The sequence below is a fragment of the Sardina pilchardus genome, chromosome 7, assembly GCF_963854185.1.
Source record: "Sardina pilchardus chromosome 7, fSarPil1.1, whole genome shotgun sequence".
In the NCBI taxonomy this organism is placed as follows: Eukaryota; Metazoa; Chordata; class Actinopteri; order Clupeiformes; family Clupeidae; genus Sardina; species Sardina pilchardus.
The window spans coordinates 27,661,932-27,674,424 of record NC_085000.1 but is presented as its reverse complement, the minus strand read 5'-3'; the positions used below and the strand labels follow the sequence as shown (position 1 = coordinate 27,674,424).

At 42.9% G+C, this 12,493-nt stretch overlaps 2 protein-coding genes across 3 annotated transcripts in view; one reads left to right on the top strand and one right to left on the bottom strand.

Annotated features, from left to right (window-relative positions):
* The first annotated feature begins 2,358 nt into the window (after positions 1 to 2,358).
* LOC134087842 (PPARGC1 and ESRR induced regulator, muscle 1) lies at positions 2,359 to 11,385 on the top strand. The gene is made up of 4 exons (XM_062541631.1): positions 2,359 to 2,475; positions 3,515 to 7,653; positions 9,684 to 9,800; positions 10,064 to 11,385. The coding sequence occupies exons 2-4, from the start codon at positions 3,528 to 3,530 to the stop codon at positions 10,165 to 10,167; spliced, it is 4,347 nt and encodes a 1,448-aa protein (XP_062397615.1). The 5' UTR covers positions 2,359 to 2,475; positions 3,515 to 3,527; the 3' UTR covers positions 10,168 to 11,385.
* A 583-nt stretch (positions 11,386 to 11,968) lies between these two features.
* Positions 11,969 to 12,493, bottom strand: part of plekhn1 (pleckstrin homology domain containing, family N member 1) — a 16,249-nt gene continuing 15,724 nt past the window's right edge. For both annotated transcript variants that reach the window (XM_062541628.1, XM_062541629.1), the window contains exon 16: positions 11,969 to 12,493. This exon is cut by the window's right edge and continues 423 nt beyond it. The gene's annotated coding sequence lies outside the window, so the exon portion shown is untranslated.

Sequence of the window (12,493 nt, the reverse complement as noted above, 5' to 3'; positions counted from 1 at the left end):
CTACCAACCCTCCACCCCCCCCACCCCCATCTCTGTTTTATTCTGTCTCACACAACCTGATGAATTGATACTGTAAGACCCCTGGGCATGCAGCCCAACTGGTTGTGGGTTAATTAGCCAGGCTCTGTTCCCATAATTAGCCATAGTTAGGGAAATCAGTTGGATAGTGGTGATGAATAATAGATCTATTGCACAAGTGAAGTGTTTGTTGCACATTCTTGAACCTCAAGTGCATTCTTCCCTGACAGACAGTAACCTAGCTCTGTGGGAATTCCCTCTGGTCATGTACTCACGTCTGCTCTAGACTGATTCAACAACATGTGGGCCAAGTGTTAATATTTTATATTTTAGAAAAACAAATCCTTCCTGACATTCTTGATACATCTGTTGGGCTTTGATGGTCAGGGTTATGCATTAGCTAAGAAGTCATGTTTATGTGTAAGGTCTCTGGATATTGTGTTTGATATTGCTCATAAGTTAAATTAATTCATTGCTTAGTTGGTTCCCCCTGTAGCCAGCCCTAAATAACGCAATTTTCCAGTTTGTTGTCGAGGCCCCAAGCTATAGCAGAGGTCTTGTTTTTCACATATAGGTAGTCAGGTAGTCTTCAGTGAAGTTATTTTGAACAGATGTCCACGCTGTTTGCTTACAGTTGCATTAAGTCTATAATGGCGCTAATTGGCTGATTTGTTATCTTGGTAGCCTAATGAACAAAATCATGACATTTTCTTAATGAAGGCAAATTGATCGTCCCATTGTCCCCTTGAAACAATCTTGGTGTGTGTAAACATGGCCCTAAAGCCATTTCAGTTGCTTCTGTAGCTGCTGGCTTGTTGAAACAGTTCCCGTTTGCCTGTTAAGACAGTTGACTGGAGCATTGGTTGCCAGGTGATGAATAGGAAAACTCTTTCTCTGTTCGGTTTTGTTGATGGAAGGCCTGTACATCGCATGTGCTTGTATTTACAACCGTTATCAAATTCTCAATTTGAAATTCTGAATGAGTTTTGTCATGGAACTATGAGGTTTAACTCAAGTTGCTGTCAGTATTTCCCAAGTTTGTAATAGTTGTCTTGCTTGGTTTCGCTTTTCTTTGGCATTCAATACGCCAAACATGCATTCACCATATTCACCATATGTACATGTTATTAGAAACATAAATGCTCTTATTGGAAACATGCATGCATGGTGTCTATTATATACGTATAACCAGAGGTGGACAGTAACTAAGTACATTTACTCAATTACTTAAGTATGATTTTTGAGTATCTGTACTCTGTGCTGAATATTAATAATTTTTGAAACTTGTGACTTTTACTCCACTACATTTGAAAGACAAATAATGTAGTTTTGACTGCGGTCTGCGTCCGTTTTAAATATAAGCATGAAGTACTCGTTATTTTTTAACCACATTTGATTATTTAAATGCAATAATCCTCTAGACCATCTTGAAGTTTTTCAATAGTTAAATTTGAACCTGATGTTGGTCAGACTCAGGTATTAGATCTCACTCACTCTCCACGATGTTAGTCAAACACAGACTCATAAAAACTCAATAGGTTTTACTAGGCATGGAGAGAGAGACAGTAAGATAAGGTATTAGTGATTATTACTAATACCTTATTATTATTACTGATTATCATATTTTAGTAGATTGATATTATTAGATTATATTTTGATCAAAAAAGTGCATTGTTATCAGAGAAAAATTATCCTCTACTGTCCAGTCACAGGGCTCCCTCAGGTCTAAGACAAGTACCTCCGCTGGCCGCACCCTCTAAAACTGCACAATGTGCTCAAGAGTTTAAGAGACATCATGACATCACTGAGGCAGTCAGCTGACCCCCACTCCTCTCGCAGTGTGACTGTCCGACCATGTGAGAGGCTCCGTCGTTGTCAGGAGCCCCTGGAAACCCTACAGCTGCCACAGGATGTAATCTGACTCGCCTGCCGTTTCTCCCACTGCCTGTTGCCAGACCGCTATACTGGAATGACAGACATGTTAGTGTTTATATTTTCGGGACACTGAAAAGCATGTAAGAATAGAGGTGTTGCATCTGGTTTGAAATTTCAGTAAAGATCTTTGACAACGTCGAAGGAAGTCAGCGTGTGTTGCAAATGGCTCTCTTCAGTTGTGAGTGAGGTATTAAAACAATAGCAGGCTACTGTTCTTAGTGTATGATCCCATGAGGTACATTTCCAGCGAAGGCAACTATTTAGGGTGCTGAAACGCTACACCTCTGTCGGTGTGTGGCAGAGTGGAGAGGAAGGCGTGTAATACGTGATCAGAAGCACAGCTCTATTTTTAACGAATCATACGGCCTGCCATGCCTCACTCTACTCACGCACAAGGACGAGTTTGAAAGGACAGACACAGCATGCCCCCTCTGTGGCCACTGAGCTCCCTACGAACACGCTGTACAGGGCTATAGCTGGATAGGGGGCTTTGGAACAGGAGACCTGCAGAGGAATCTACAGGTAGGCCACATGGCACTTTGCACTGCACGAACGATCATTAATTTGACAGAGGGAAGATGGACAACTGGAACGATAATACGTTTTAAACCACAATGTTTTTAAATTCAAAGTTACTTAATCAGCCACATGCATCATGGGTAATGTTGTGAACGTGATATTTTCTGAACAAAAATTTAATGAGTTTTACATAATCACTATTACACATGAAGCACTGACATAGACGTCTTCAAAAATGATAAAGGGAATGAAAAAAACATTTAGGCAAATGACAAGAAAGACTTACTACAAAAAGACTATAAAATAGTAATGCTTGTTTAATAATAAGAGAAGTACACAAAGGCATACAAATATTAATAAGTTCAATGAATAACTTATTATTTTCAACAGGGAGTATATTGTATGCTTTATAATAGATACAGTTTTCCTCAGGATGAATACATTATCTGTCTGGCTATCTGTCTATCTTACAGAGTAGATGATGATATACATTGTTTTATGCTCACGATATGAGGTATAGCTGTGTGTCTGTTTTTCCTCTACTGCATGCCTAAAGACTATATAAGCCAGAATGGCACGTTGGCCATCTGAAAGATATGACTACCTATCATATGATAGAGCTACCTGGGCCAGGGCCACAGAGTATATAAGGACAGACAGTTAATAATGCACTTCACTTCAACTCATCATGTGCACACAGAGGGTTTGTGGGGTGAGTTTTCATTCACATTTTAGTGTCTTACAGTCATTGTTTAGTTTAGAATTACTATAATTGAGTTGCTTATAATGTTCATCCTAAATGAAATGTAGCGTATATTCCCTTTTCATTACTGGTTGTTTATTCTGGCTACGATGCATGTACTGCACTCTGCAAAACATGTTCATTCTAATAATAGTTTGCTTAATTATTCCCTTTTCATTACTGGATTGTTTTCTGATTATGATGCCTGTGATAGACACTTGAGCAATGCAAGGTTTCATTGTACAAATGTAGAGAATGCACAAAGGTAATCTAATTTGATTTTGTTATCTTTATTTACAGACTAGAGGGGCTGATGTCTCACTCGTCAGTCATGGATGACTTTGAGTACAGCGTGCACATCTCAGAGCGGGACTGGGACTGCTTTTTCCAGGAGTGTGAAGAGTGCGATCTCCTTCCTCCAGTCCTGGCTGGCCTGGAAGACTCTGGCATGAGTGACATTGACGACTTGGGTTGCCATCTCTCACACAGGACGTCACGAACGGGCAGAGACATTACTCGACCTGACCCGGACGTAATTGACGGACCCCCGGACTGCGAGGGGTCACCGGTGGAGATGTACCTGGACACGTACGGGCTGCGCAGCCCAGAGTACATATTGTCAGGCAGTGAGGACGATTTCCACATCGAGTCAGTCAATCGGTTTTTCGAGCAGCTGAGAAATGTGACTACAGCTGAGCAGTCACCTAGAAATCATCAAACTGCTAAAGGAAATGTAACGAGAACCCAGGAAAATCTGTGTAATAGTGGGATAGATGATGATGAATATCCACCCATCAGTCAACTGTCAAACGGTCCTCTTGGAGTGAAAAAGGACCAAGATGCTTTTGGTACAAATGACGTCAAGCCAAAGAGGAAAACAGACCCTAGTCATCTGGTCAACTGCACAGGTATTCAGTCCAACGCTGCTGCAACAGACTGGTATACCCGTAGCATGGAATTAGCAATCGGTGAGGAGGAGCAGCCTGCGAATCCACAGAAGTCACGTGTATGGAAGGAATACGACAGAGGAGATGCATCCCATAATAACCTCACCATGGAGACGAAGGTGCAGCCTGTCGAATTGGGATCATCTGACACTGCTACAGCGCTGAGCTCAGACTTGGCCTCCTGCAGCAGTGGCATGGATGGGATGCGGGGGGATGATATGTACGGCCAGCCTGTGTTCAGGAGGGAACCACAGCCTGGCCAGGGGCTGTCGCCCTGCTCAACCCTGCGCAGGAAGAAGAGAAGGAAGAAAAGGCTGAGCATTGAGCCTGTTGAGCCGGGGCATAGCATTGATGGCCAGTTCCATGGCAACCACAGTGAATCAGATGAGGGCATACATGCACGCAAAGCAGAGGTGGACCGAGAGGCACGTCTGTCAGGGGATTTTGGCACAGTTAAAATGGCTGACAAATGCAGGCTGTCCCTGCACCCTGTGATTGATAGCTTCTCTGATCACTTGCCAGGGCAGGCAAACTCACGCACAGGGAGAGACAGCATTCCAGTGCCACGAGAGCTATCTGCAGCTGGAAACCAAGCTGACGGTATTGACTTACCTGAAACACACACAGGGGCCTGTCATTCTCAAACTTCGAAAAAGATGGAACCGAGACGCCGAAGCACAGATATGTCCAATGCAAGGTGCTACGAGAAGCCATTATCACCAGTGCAGTTAGTTTTGGAAAACAGCTGCAATTCTGCCGAGAGGCCTATGTCAGCAAATGTCAGTGAGCAAATGAAGATCCCAACACTCCCTGTCAATAACAGTGTGTCAACACAAGAAGAGAGCGAGGGTGATAAAGTGACAGGTAATTTACAGCAAAACAGCTCTGAGCCTCTGTATACACACAAATCTGACCATGTTCCAGTCTCCCATACACCTCTGGAGACTCTAGGATCAAGCACTGAGAATGGGCTGAAGATTGTGCATAGTCCTGTCGAAGCTCAGAGAAAGATAGATCTACCACTCTCACTAAATGGAATATTGAAAGCCGGAGGAGAAAACAGTTATTCACCAGCACCACTGACCCAGATAAACAACTCAGCTCTAGAGTTAGGAAAAGTTCTCCCCCCTTATTCAGCCATGTCAGCCATATCACAAAATGGCATTGGATCCAAACACGCACATAACACTGATGATTTAAAAAAAATATACGATTCATTTTCAGATTTTGGTTTGAGGAGAAATGAAATATTAAATCAACTGGGTTCTACATGTGATAGAGGCAATTCACTTGATGCTCCTAAACCATCAACAGATGTCACAGCTATCAGTGACGGTTATAGTATCAAAAATGCAAATACTTTGGGATGTGTGCAGCCCAGGCAAAAAGTCCCTCATCAACCCACAAACAAAGACTCCACAACCAGAAGCGACACTGTATCACAGATGATGCCACTGGATGTTGAAGGATTGCAGGCTCAGACATCGTTACTAGATAACAACAACAAGCCCGGTGCACCGCCAGCACATTTAAATGACCCAACAACTGCCGAATGTCCTGCAGCTCTGGGGAAAACAACCAGTGACAAACAGATGCAAATGAAGGAGGAAAGTGCTGAGAAGTCAGATTTGAGGCCTGATAACACCCGGAGCAAACAAATCATCACATATCCTGCTGAAACAGATCCCAAAGTTCCCGCTCCTAGAGATGGCCAACTCTCTAAAGGCACACGTGCTGAGGAACATGGCATGCCTCAAAAGTATGGTGACGACCAAAGGAAAAGATCTTATCAACCGGAGACAAAAACAGACTCACATGTTCGCTCACATGATAATTTATTAGGTGAATTATCAAAGGTCAGTAGAACTGATAGAAAAGCTGTGGTATACCCTTGCACCAATGCATTGAGTAACACGGATAGTGATATCCACAGTAATATGACGATTGCGACCAAACCTGCTAATGAGGCTGGCAACAGTGAGATCCAGAGGTGTCCAGCTAATTCAAATGCTGTGGTGAAAGAAACCTGCAAGGCTGTCTCAGTAAAACCCACTCTTAATAGAGAAGTGTCCAGACCTGAGACAGATGAAGACCGAAACACTCACCCCACACCTCTTCCAGAGGAGGAAAGTGAGGCTGCTGTATCAGAGAAAAAGGACATTGAGGCTGCCACCAATGAGCCCTCCCCTGTGTTCGCTATGTCTTCCTTCTGGAATGAGATGGAGAAGCTGACCATCAACGACATACTGCGTTTACGTTTGGTCAACCAGGCCCAGCACCCTAGCATCCTTGCCCCAACCGACGATGATGGCAGCTTTGCCGAGGCCTCGCATGCCAGAGACTCAGGCTACTTCACGCACGTGGATGACTCGAGGCCCGATCGGTCCAGCGGGGACATGTCCACTATGTCTGACTTTGATGAAGACCCCTCCTCGTCACTCCAAGAAGTTCCTAAGGAAGGTGAGGATGAGGCGTCGGCTAAACGCTGCGACATTATGTGGGTAAACGATGATCCTGATTCGGTCCTGACCACTGCAGAGGCCGATGACGTGGTGGTACTCAGCACAGAGACGGCTATTCCTCAGTCTCGTTTTGCAGAGCAGCAGTACTTCAGGAAGATGTACAAGAACATCAGCGTGCAGAACCTCCGGGCTCTGGAGAACCAGCCCCTCAGGCAGATACTGAGAAATGCTTCTATGCAGTCCCTGAGATCATTGGATGGTGATGAAGACCCGCCAGACCCTTTCTACCACATAAACACCTCAGCACATTTTTCTGATGATGAGTCAGTGGCGGAAGGTCATGGTTTCTCCCTCTCAGAGATGATAGAGTACCTCTTTTGCGACGATGATACCAAGTCCACAGCTTCAGAGACAGAGAACCTGATCTCGTACAACATCGATGGAACCTCCGTCCCAGAGAACTATGACCATTTCTTCTCCGAGTTTGAGGCAGCTAATCTTTTCCTCCCAACCTCAGAGGGATTCGCAGGGTCATATTCAGATGAGAAGGTGCCTATTTTCTGTTCTCGCTCAGGTGCCCAGACCCTTCAGTTCCCCGAACTGTACGACCACTTCTTTCCCGATTCTCCGACACAGTCAGATGAGGACGAGGAAGAACGTGAGCTCTCACCTCCGATCCGCGTGGTATCCCGCTACCATAGCAAAGTAGCAGCTCTGCCCAACTGCACTCCAACAGTGACTAGTGCCAGTGACTCTAGAAACACAGGCTTCTGGACCAGCCCACTTTCTCTACGCAGGGTACGGCGCACCAGCCTTGCATTGCCCTCCTATCAACCTTATTCCTGGTTGCTGGCTCCTGCCGACAACGCCAAGAAGACCAGCATAAGGACAATCCAGCCGATCAATGTCATGGGTTACGAGGACCAGGGCTCCTTCCCAGACCCCCTTCTGTGTGACCTGGAGAGCCGCATCTTCAGAAAGCTGGCTGAACAGAAGATGCGGTTTCCAGAGGTTCAAACAGCTGACCCCCGTAAGTATTACACTATTTTCAACATCAGTCAAAGGTCATACACCATTCTTAGGATGCCCTCTATGCTGCTTTTCTCTCAGTCATATTTCCTGTTTCTGAGCTTTCAAATGCAAATGTTTCTGAGCTGATGGCAACAGGATTTCCCCCTGGAAATTAGTTTCCAATCCCCTCACAGTACTGATTGGGACGTTGGCCATTGATTACAGAATTATGCTGTGAATATACTGCACAGTATCCCCGGTGCTGACTCACACATAAGCGTAAACACAAGCCCCTCACGTCTCATTGATGTTTTCCTGCATGCCTCTGTCTGTTTCCTCTCCCCTATTGTACTCCTGGTGTGACTCACTGAATCCAGGTGCCACGTGCAGAGAACGGTGACTCTGAGCACGTAGTGAAAGTGTCCGTGGGCTTTCGTGCCAGAGGAATGGCAGTACGTGAGAGTCCGTCCACTGCCCATTTGGCCCTTGGCACCTTCGTGTCACTGTGTCGCCAGGAGCGATTTCCATATTGAACTTTGAGGTGGAAGTAAAAATAGACAAGCACGTTCCCCTGCTTCTGCTTACAATGTCTCAGTGACCTGTTCAAGTTTTATCATCTCCACGCTTGATATGTCTTCCACTTTGTATCGATACAAGTTCTCAAGGGTAGACTTGGCTCAGCAGCTTGCCAAAGCCTGAAAGGCTGTGTTTGTGCGGCCTGGAACATTTGTAGTGTATGCTCCTGGATGCTTGGAGTGGTTCCAGGTGCAGGGCTTGATCAAGGCACAGTGTCTCAGTACAGGAAGTTTCCTCCTGGCTCTCAGATGGGGAGGCAGTGTGCAGCTGTTGGGGCCATTCAGAAAATCCCACTGATCTGATCCCAGAGTTCACCACACACACCCCCAACCCCACCCTCTGTGGTCGGGGCTCACATAATCGCCATGAACCTGAGCCTTTATTCCCCGTGTCTCCAGGATCCTCTGGACCATAGCCAATAGCTGTGCACTGGCAATGTAATTGGGGTTTAATTGGGCAGTTTAAATCATTTCAGATCACAATTCCTATAAGGAAATATACCTGAAAGTAACACAAGTGTTCAGAATAAAACAAAACCTCAACATCTGTATTGATATCCAGTTAGTGGTGACACTGGCTGCGTTTACATGAGTTTTTTTTCTCTCAGTTCGATTGATATCATTCCGGTTGAAGGCGCTGGATCAGCAGTTCACATGATCTAATCCGATCAGGCGTAATACAGGGACCAATTTATCAGAATAGCTGTATGGCATGCACACATTTATTACCTCCGCTAAGGAGGTTATGTTTTCATCAGGGTTTGTTTGTCTGTCTGTCTGTCTGTTTGTTCACAAGATAACTCAAAAAGTTATGGATGGATTTCAATGAATTTTTCAGGAAAGGTCTGAAATGACCCAAGGAAGAAACGATTAAGGTCTCGGAGTGCTTTTCTAGTTATGTTTGGTACTGTGTTTAAAATCAGTTCAGAAATACAAATCTGTTGTTTGTTCAACACAGTTTTGAGGTAACAGTCTTTACTCATACTGGAAGTAACTTTAATAAAGAGATGTGAGCTGTCTCAGAACAATCTCTACTTTGGTTAAGATCTAGTAGGCTGCTTGAGGTGTCAAAATTGGCTTGACTGTGGAGTAGATGTTAAAGATAATCACAGCAACAATGAGCTTGTTATGAAAGTGTTTCACAAAATATATGTTGTGTCAAGTTTTCTCAAGATTCTTTATTTCTGTTGAGTGTTTACACGGCTGTTCGATTGGATTTCGGAAATAGAGTACCCTTTAAAACCGACTGAAATTCCATTCGGAAAATGGAATTCCATTTTACTCTGATTGAACCTATTTGGAATAAATGTGCCCATGTAAACCTGTTTGAATAAGTTAGCTCTGATACACAGAGTTGCTCCAAGTCTGTTTTACAGTACATCTGAACATTCTGACAGATACTGATTAACGATAGATTCACAGCCCACACCGAGTTCCTCAATTCAATTTTCACTTCTTGTTTTTTTTTCTTCAGGGATAGATGCCCCTCTGGTTCCCCTCAGGCAGTCAGACATGTGTCTGGTCTGCATTGCATTTGCCTCCTGGGTCCTGAAGTCAGCCAGCCCCCAAGGTGCTGACACATGGAAAGCTGGTATGTGTTTTCACTGTAAACATACCTGCTTCAAGTCTCCTCTGTGCTTATACTTTAGTTTATCAATTTAATGCAATCTTTCAGTAGCCAGCAAGCCATGTAGTATTATGCTGATGTATGTTATTATGAGTTGTAATTTGCATTTAAAAAGATCGACAGCAACAGATTAGGATGACGGTTTCATTCTCAGGGAATGAAACATACGCTTTTCCACACAATACTATAGCTCTTCAAATTCCTTTCCCTTTTCCACATCTCCACAGTTCTGCTGGCCAACGTCAGTGCGTTGTCTGCTATCCGATACTTGCGGCGGTACGTGAGGGATGAGGCCGCTGGTGCCAAACCGTTGCGTCAGATCCAGTCCTGAGTAATCATGTTCCACTGCCTATCAGGAGCACGGTCCATCACAGCCTGGCAGTACCATGCTCCATTTCAGCCAACATACCGCTGTCTTTATGCAGCTAACTGGACTCAGTTGTACAGGTCATAACCTCTAGCTGTGTAACAGTGTGTCATCTATGATATATGTAGGAAACATTATGCATGTATTTAATGTGTGCTACACGTGTTACACAGTAATATAGTCATTCAAGCACAGTTTGGAAATGGAAATTCCAAAATGACTATGGCCGAAGATATATCATAGGCTGTCATCAAAATGTTGAATGTCTGGAAACGTAATATATCATATATGTGTATAAGGAATATAAGTAATGCTCTAGCAAAACTTAAAATGACCAAATGCATATCCCGTTGAAAGATGTATATTTTTGTAAAGAAGAGGATATATATTTGTATTTGTTGAAGAAAGTTCTAGTATGTGTTCATAGACATGGGTGTTTATGAACATGTTGTGGAGAGTTAATGGGCTTTAATGAGAATATTCATTAAGCATGTTGTGATTAAGGATTCAATGTGAAGTTTGTTTGTTATGAGCAGTGAAAGGATAAAAGAATGTAATGTGATGGGGTTCAGTCTTCTATGGACATGGATGTGTTATCTCAAGGAAACTTGCACCTTAATGTGGAGGCTTTTTTTCTGCTGAACGCCTCATTATTAAAAATTAGAAAGAGTTTGCTGGTTGAATTTGTCAGGTAGGCCTACAGTATATGTTGTCAAAATGTGTCTTTTTAAAGCATACCAAAGCTTCCATGTTTTATGATGGTATTTGTGGGGTTATTTGCTTTCACTTAAAAACACACTGTGGAGGGTGACACAAAGGGGTTGCTCTGTTGCTAGTTTGGTGTTTAACGCGGTTTTACACTGGAGTTGGAGTTTGAAACCGTGTTAAACTCCAAACTAGCGACAGAGCAATTAACCCAAAGTGTCTATGTTTCTCCAGAAGAGGGCATCACAAGACTGTGAAAAAACCCTTAAAATCATACAGGGCCATTTACAGCCAATGTCCTTATTTTTGAGGTCAGTGATCTGCTGTGTCCTCTGTGTTTGAGGGCAGTTCTGTGTATTAATGATAAATAAATAAAAATAATGAAAATTGATTCAGAGGGGGTTAGTTCAATATGCGAGCACACAAAAAAACAGTAACAGCCATTTATGGATGCCATGATTAACAAGAACGGGAAGCATACCCTGTGTGTGTGTGTGTGTGTGTGTGTGTGTGTGTGTGTGTGTGTGTGTGTGTGTGTGTGTGATTGATTTTCTGAGTTTGGTGTATTGTTCCATAACTTCATGTATTGTTTATTTATATTTGTTTTGTTCATATACTCAAGAGAAACTTAAAAAAAAAAAGAGTTTCACTTTGGACTACAGCAGCATATAGGGTGCCGTTGTATATTTAGTTTAGTTAAGATGTTTATACAAAATACTGTTTATACAAAGTGTGATATGATGACCCTCGACCTTATATTAAAAATACATTAAAAGTTGTCTTAATTGGACCAGTAGTTTTTAAGTTATATGAGTGAACATAGACACAGAGAGAGAGAAAGAGACCCAAATAAACTACCCTTTCCCCTCTATGGTGGTGTGGGTAGTAGTACTAGTTTTATGACTCAAGTGTTAGTGTGAACTACTGTGATAGGTCTTGCTATGAATAATGGTTGCCAACAGATGGCGCTACAAGCCCATGTTAGTGTACAATTGTCTGTGAAAAGCATGGAATTTGAGGTCCACTTCATGTCTTATCAACAACAACAGCACAGGGTATATACCTTCAACAAAATTTTATTAAAAATAAATAGAGAACACAACAAACTTATAAACAAACAAAGGTAGCAACCCACGCAACATAATTATGATAGTTACAAATTCAAAATGCTACAGTTTTTTGATAGGCAGTCACATTGTCTTGTAAACACAAAATAGCTAACTTTTGTATCCTGTAAAAAGGAATGCTATCTTGACTGATAAGAAGAGGACAACATCAGTGGGGTCTGTCTGGGTCTACAACTATCAAATACATAATACATAATCAAATAACAAAAAACTCAGCATTCTTGAATATTTATAAATAAACATCTTTACAAAACGTTAGAAAATTCAGTAATAGCCCCTGACAAAAAAAAATACAACAACGCAGTGACAAATGCCACTGAGAAAGAAAAGAACATCTCAAGCGCTAAAGGATGAGTATTTACATGATCAACACCTGTTGAAGTAGGCTACGGCAAAATCATTTTTAGTACAGCGGCGGCGCCCGTGTGTGTCTATGTACAGCCTTGAGGTGTTCCTAT

What these genes read in the sequence shown, in the direction of transcription:
- LOC134087842 (XM_062541631.1), top strand. Translation starts at nt 3,528, where the DNA reads ATGTCTCACTCGTCAGTCATGGATGACTTTGAGTACAGCGTGCACATC. An exon ending in GGTTCAAACAGCTGACCCCC is followed by an intron (nt 7,654 to 9,683) that starts GTAAGTATTACA and finishes TTTTTTCTTCAG; the next exon opens with GGATAGATGCCCCTCTGGTT. An exon ending in TGCTGACACATGGAAAGCTG is followed by an intron (nt 9,801 to 10,063) that starts GTATGTGTTTTC and finishes ACATCTCCACAG; the next exon opens with TTCTGCTGGCCAACGTCAGT.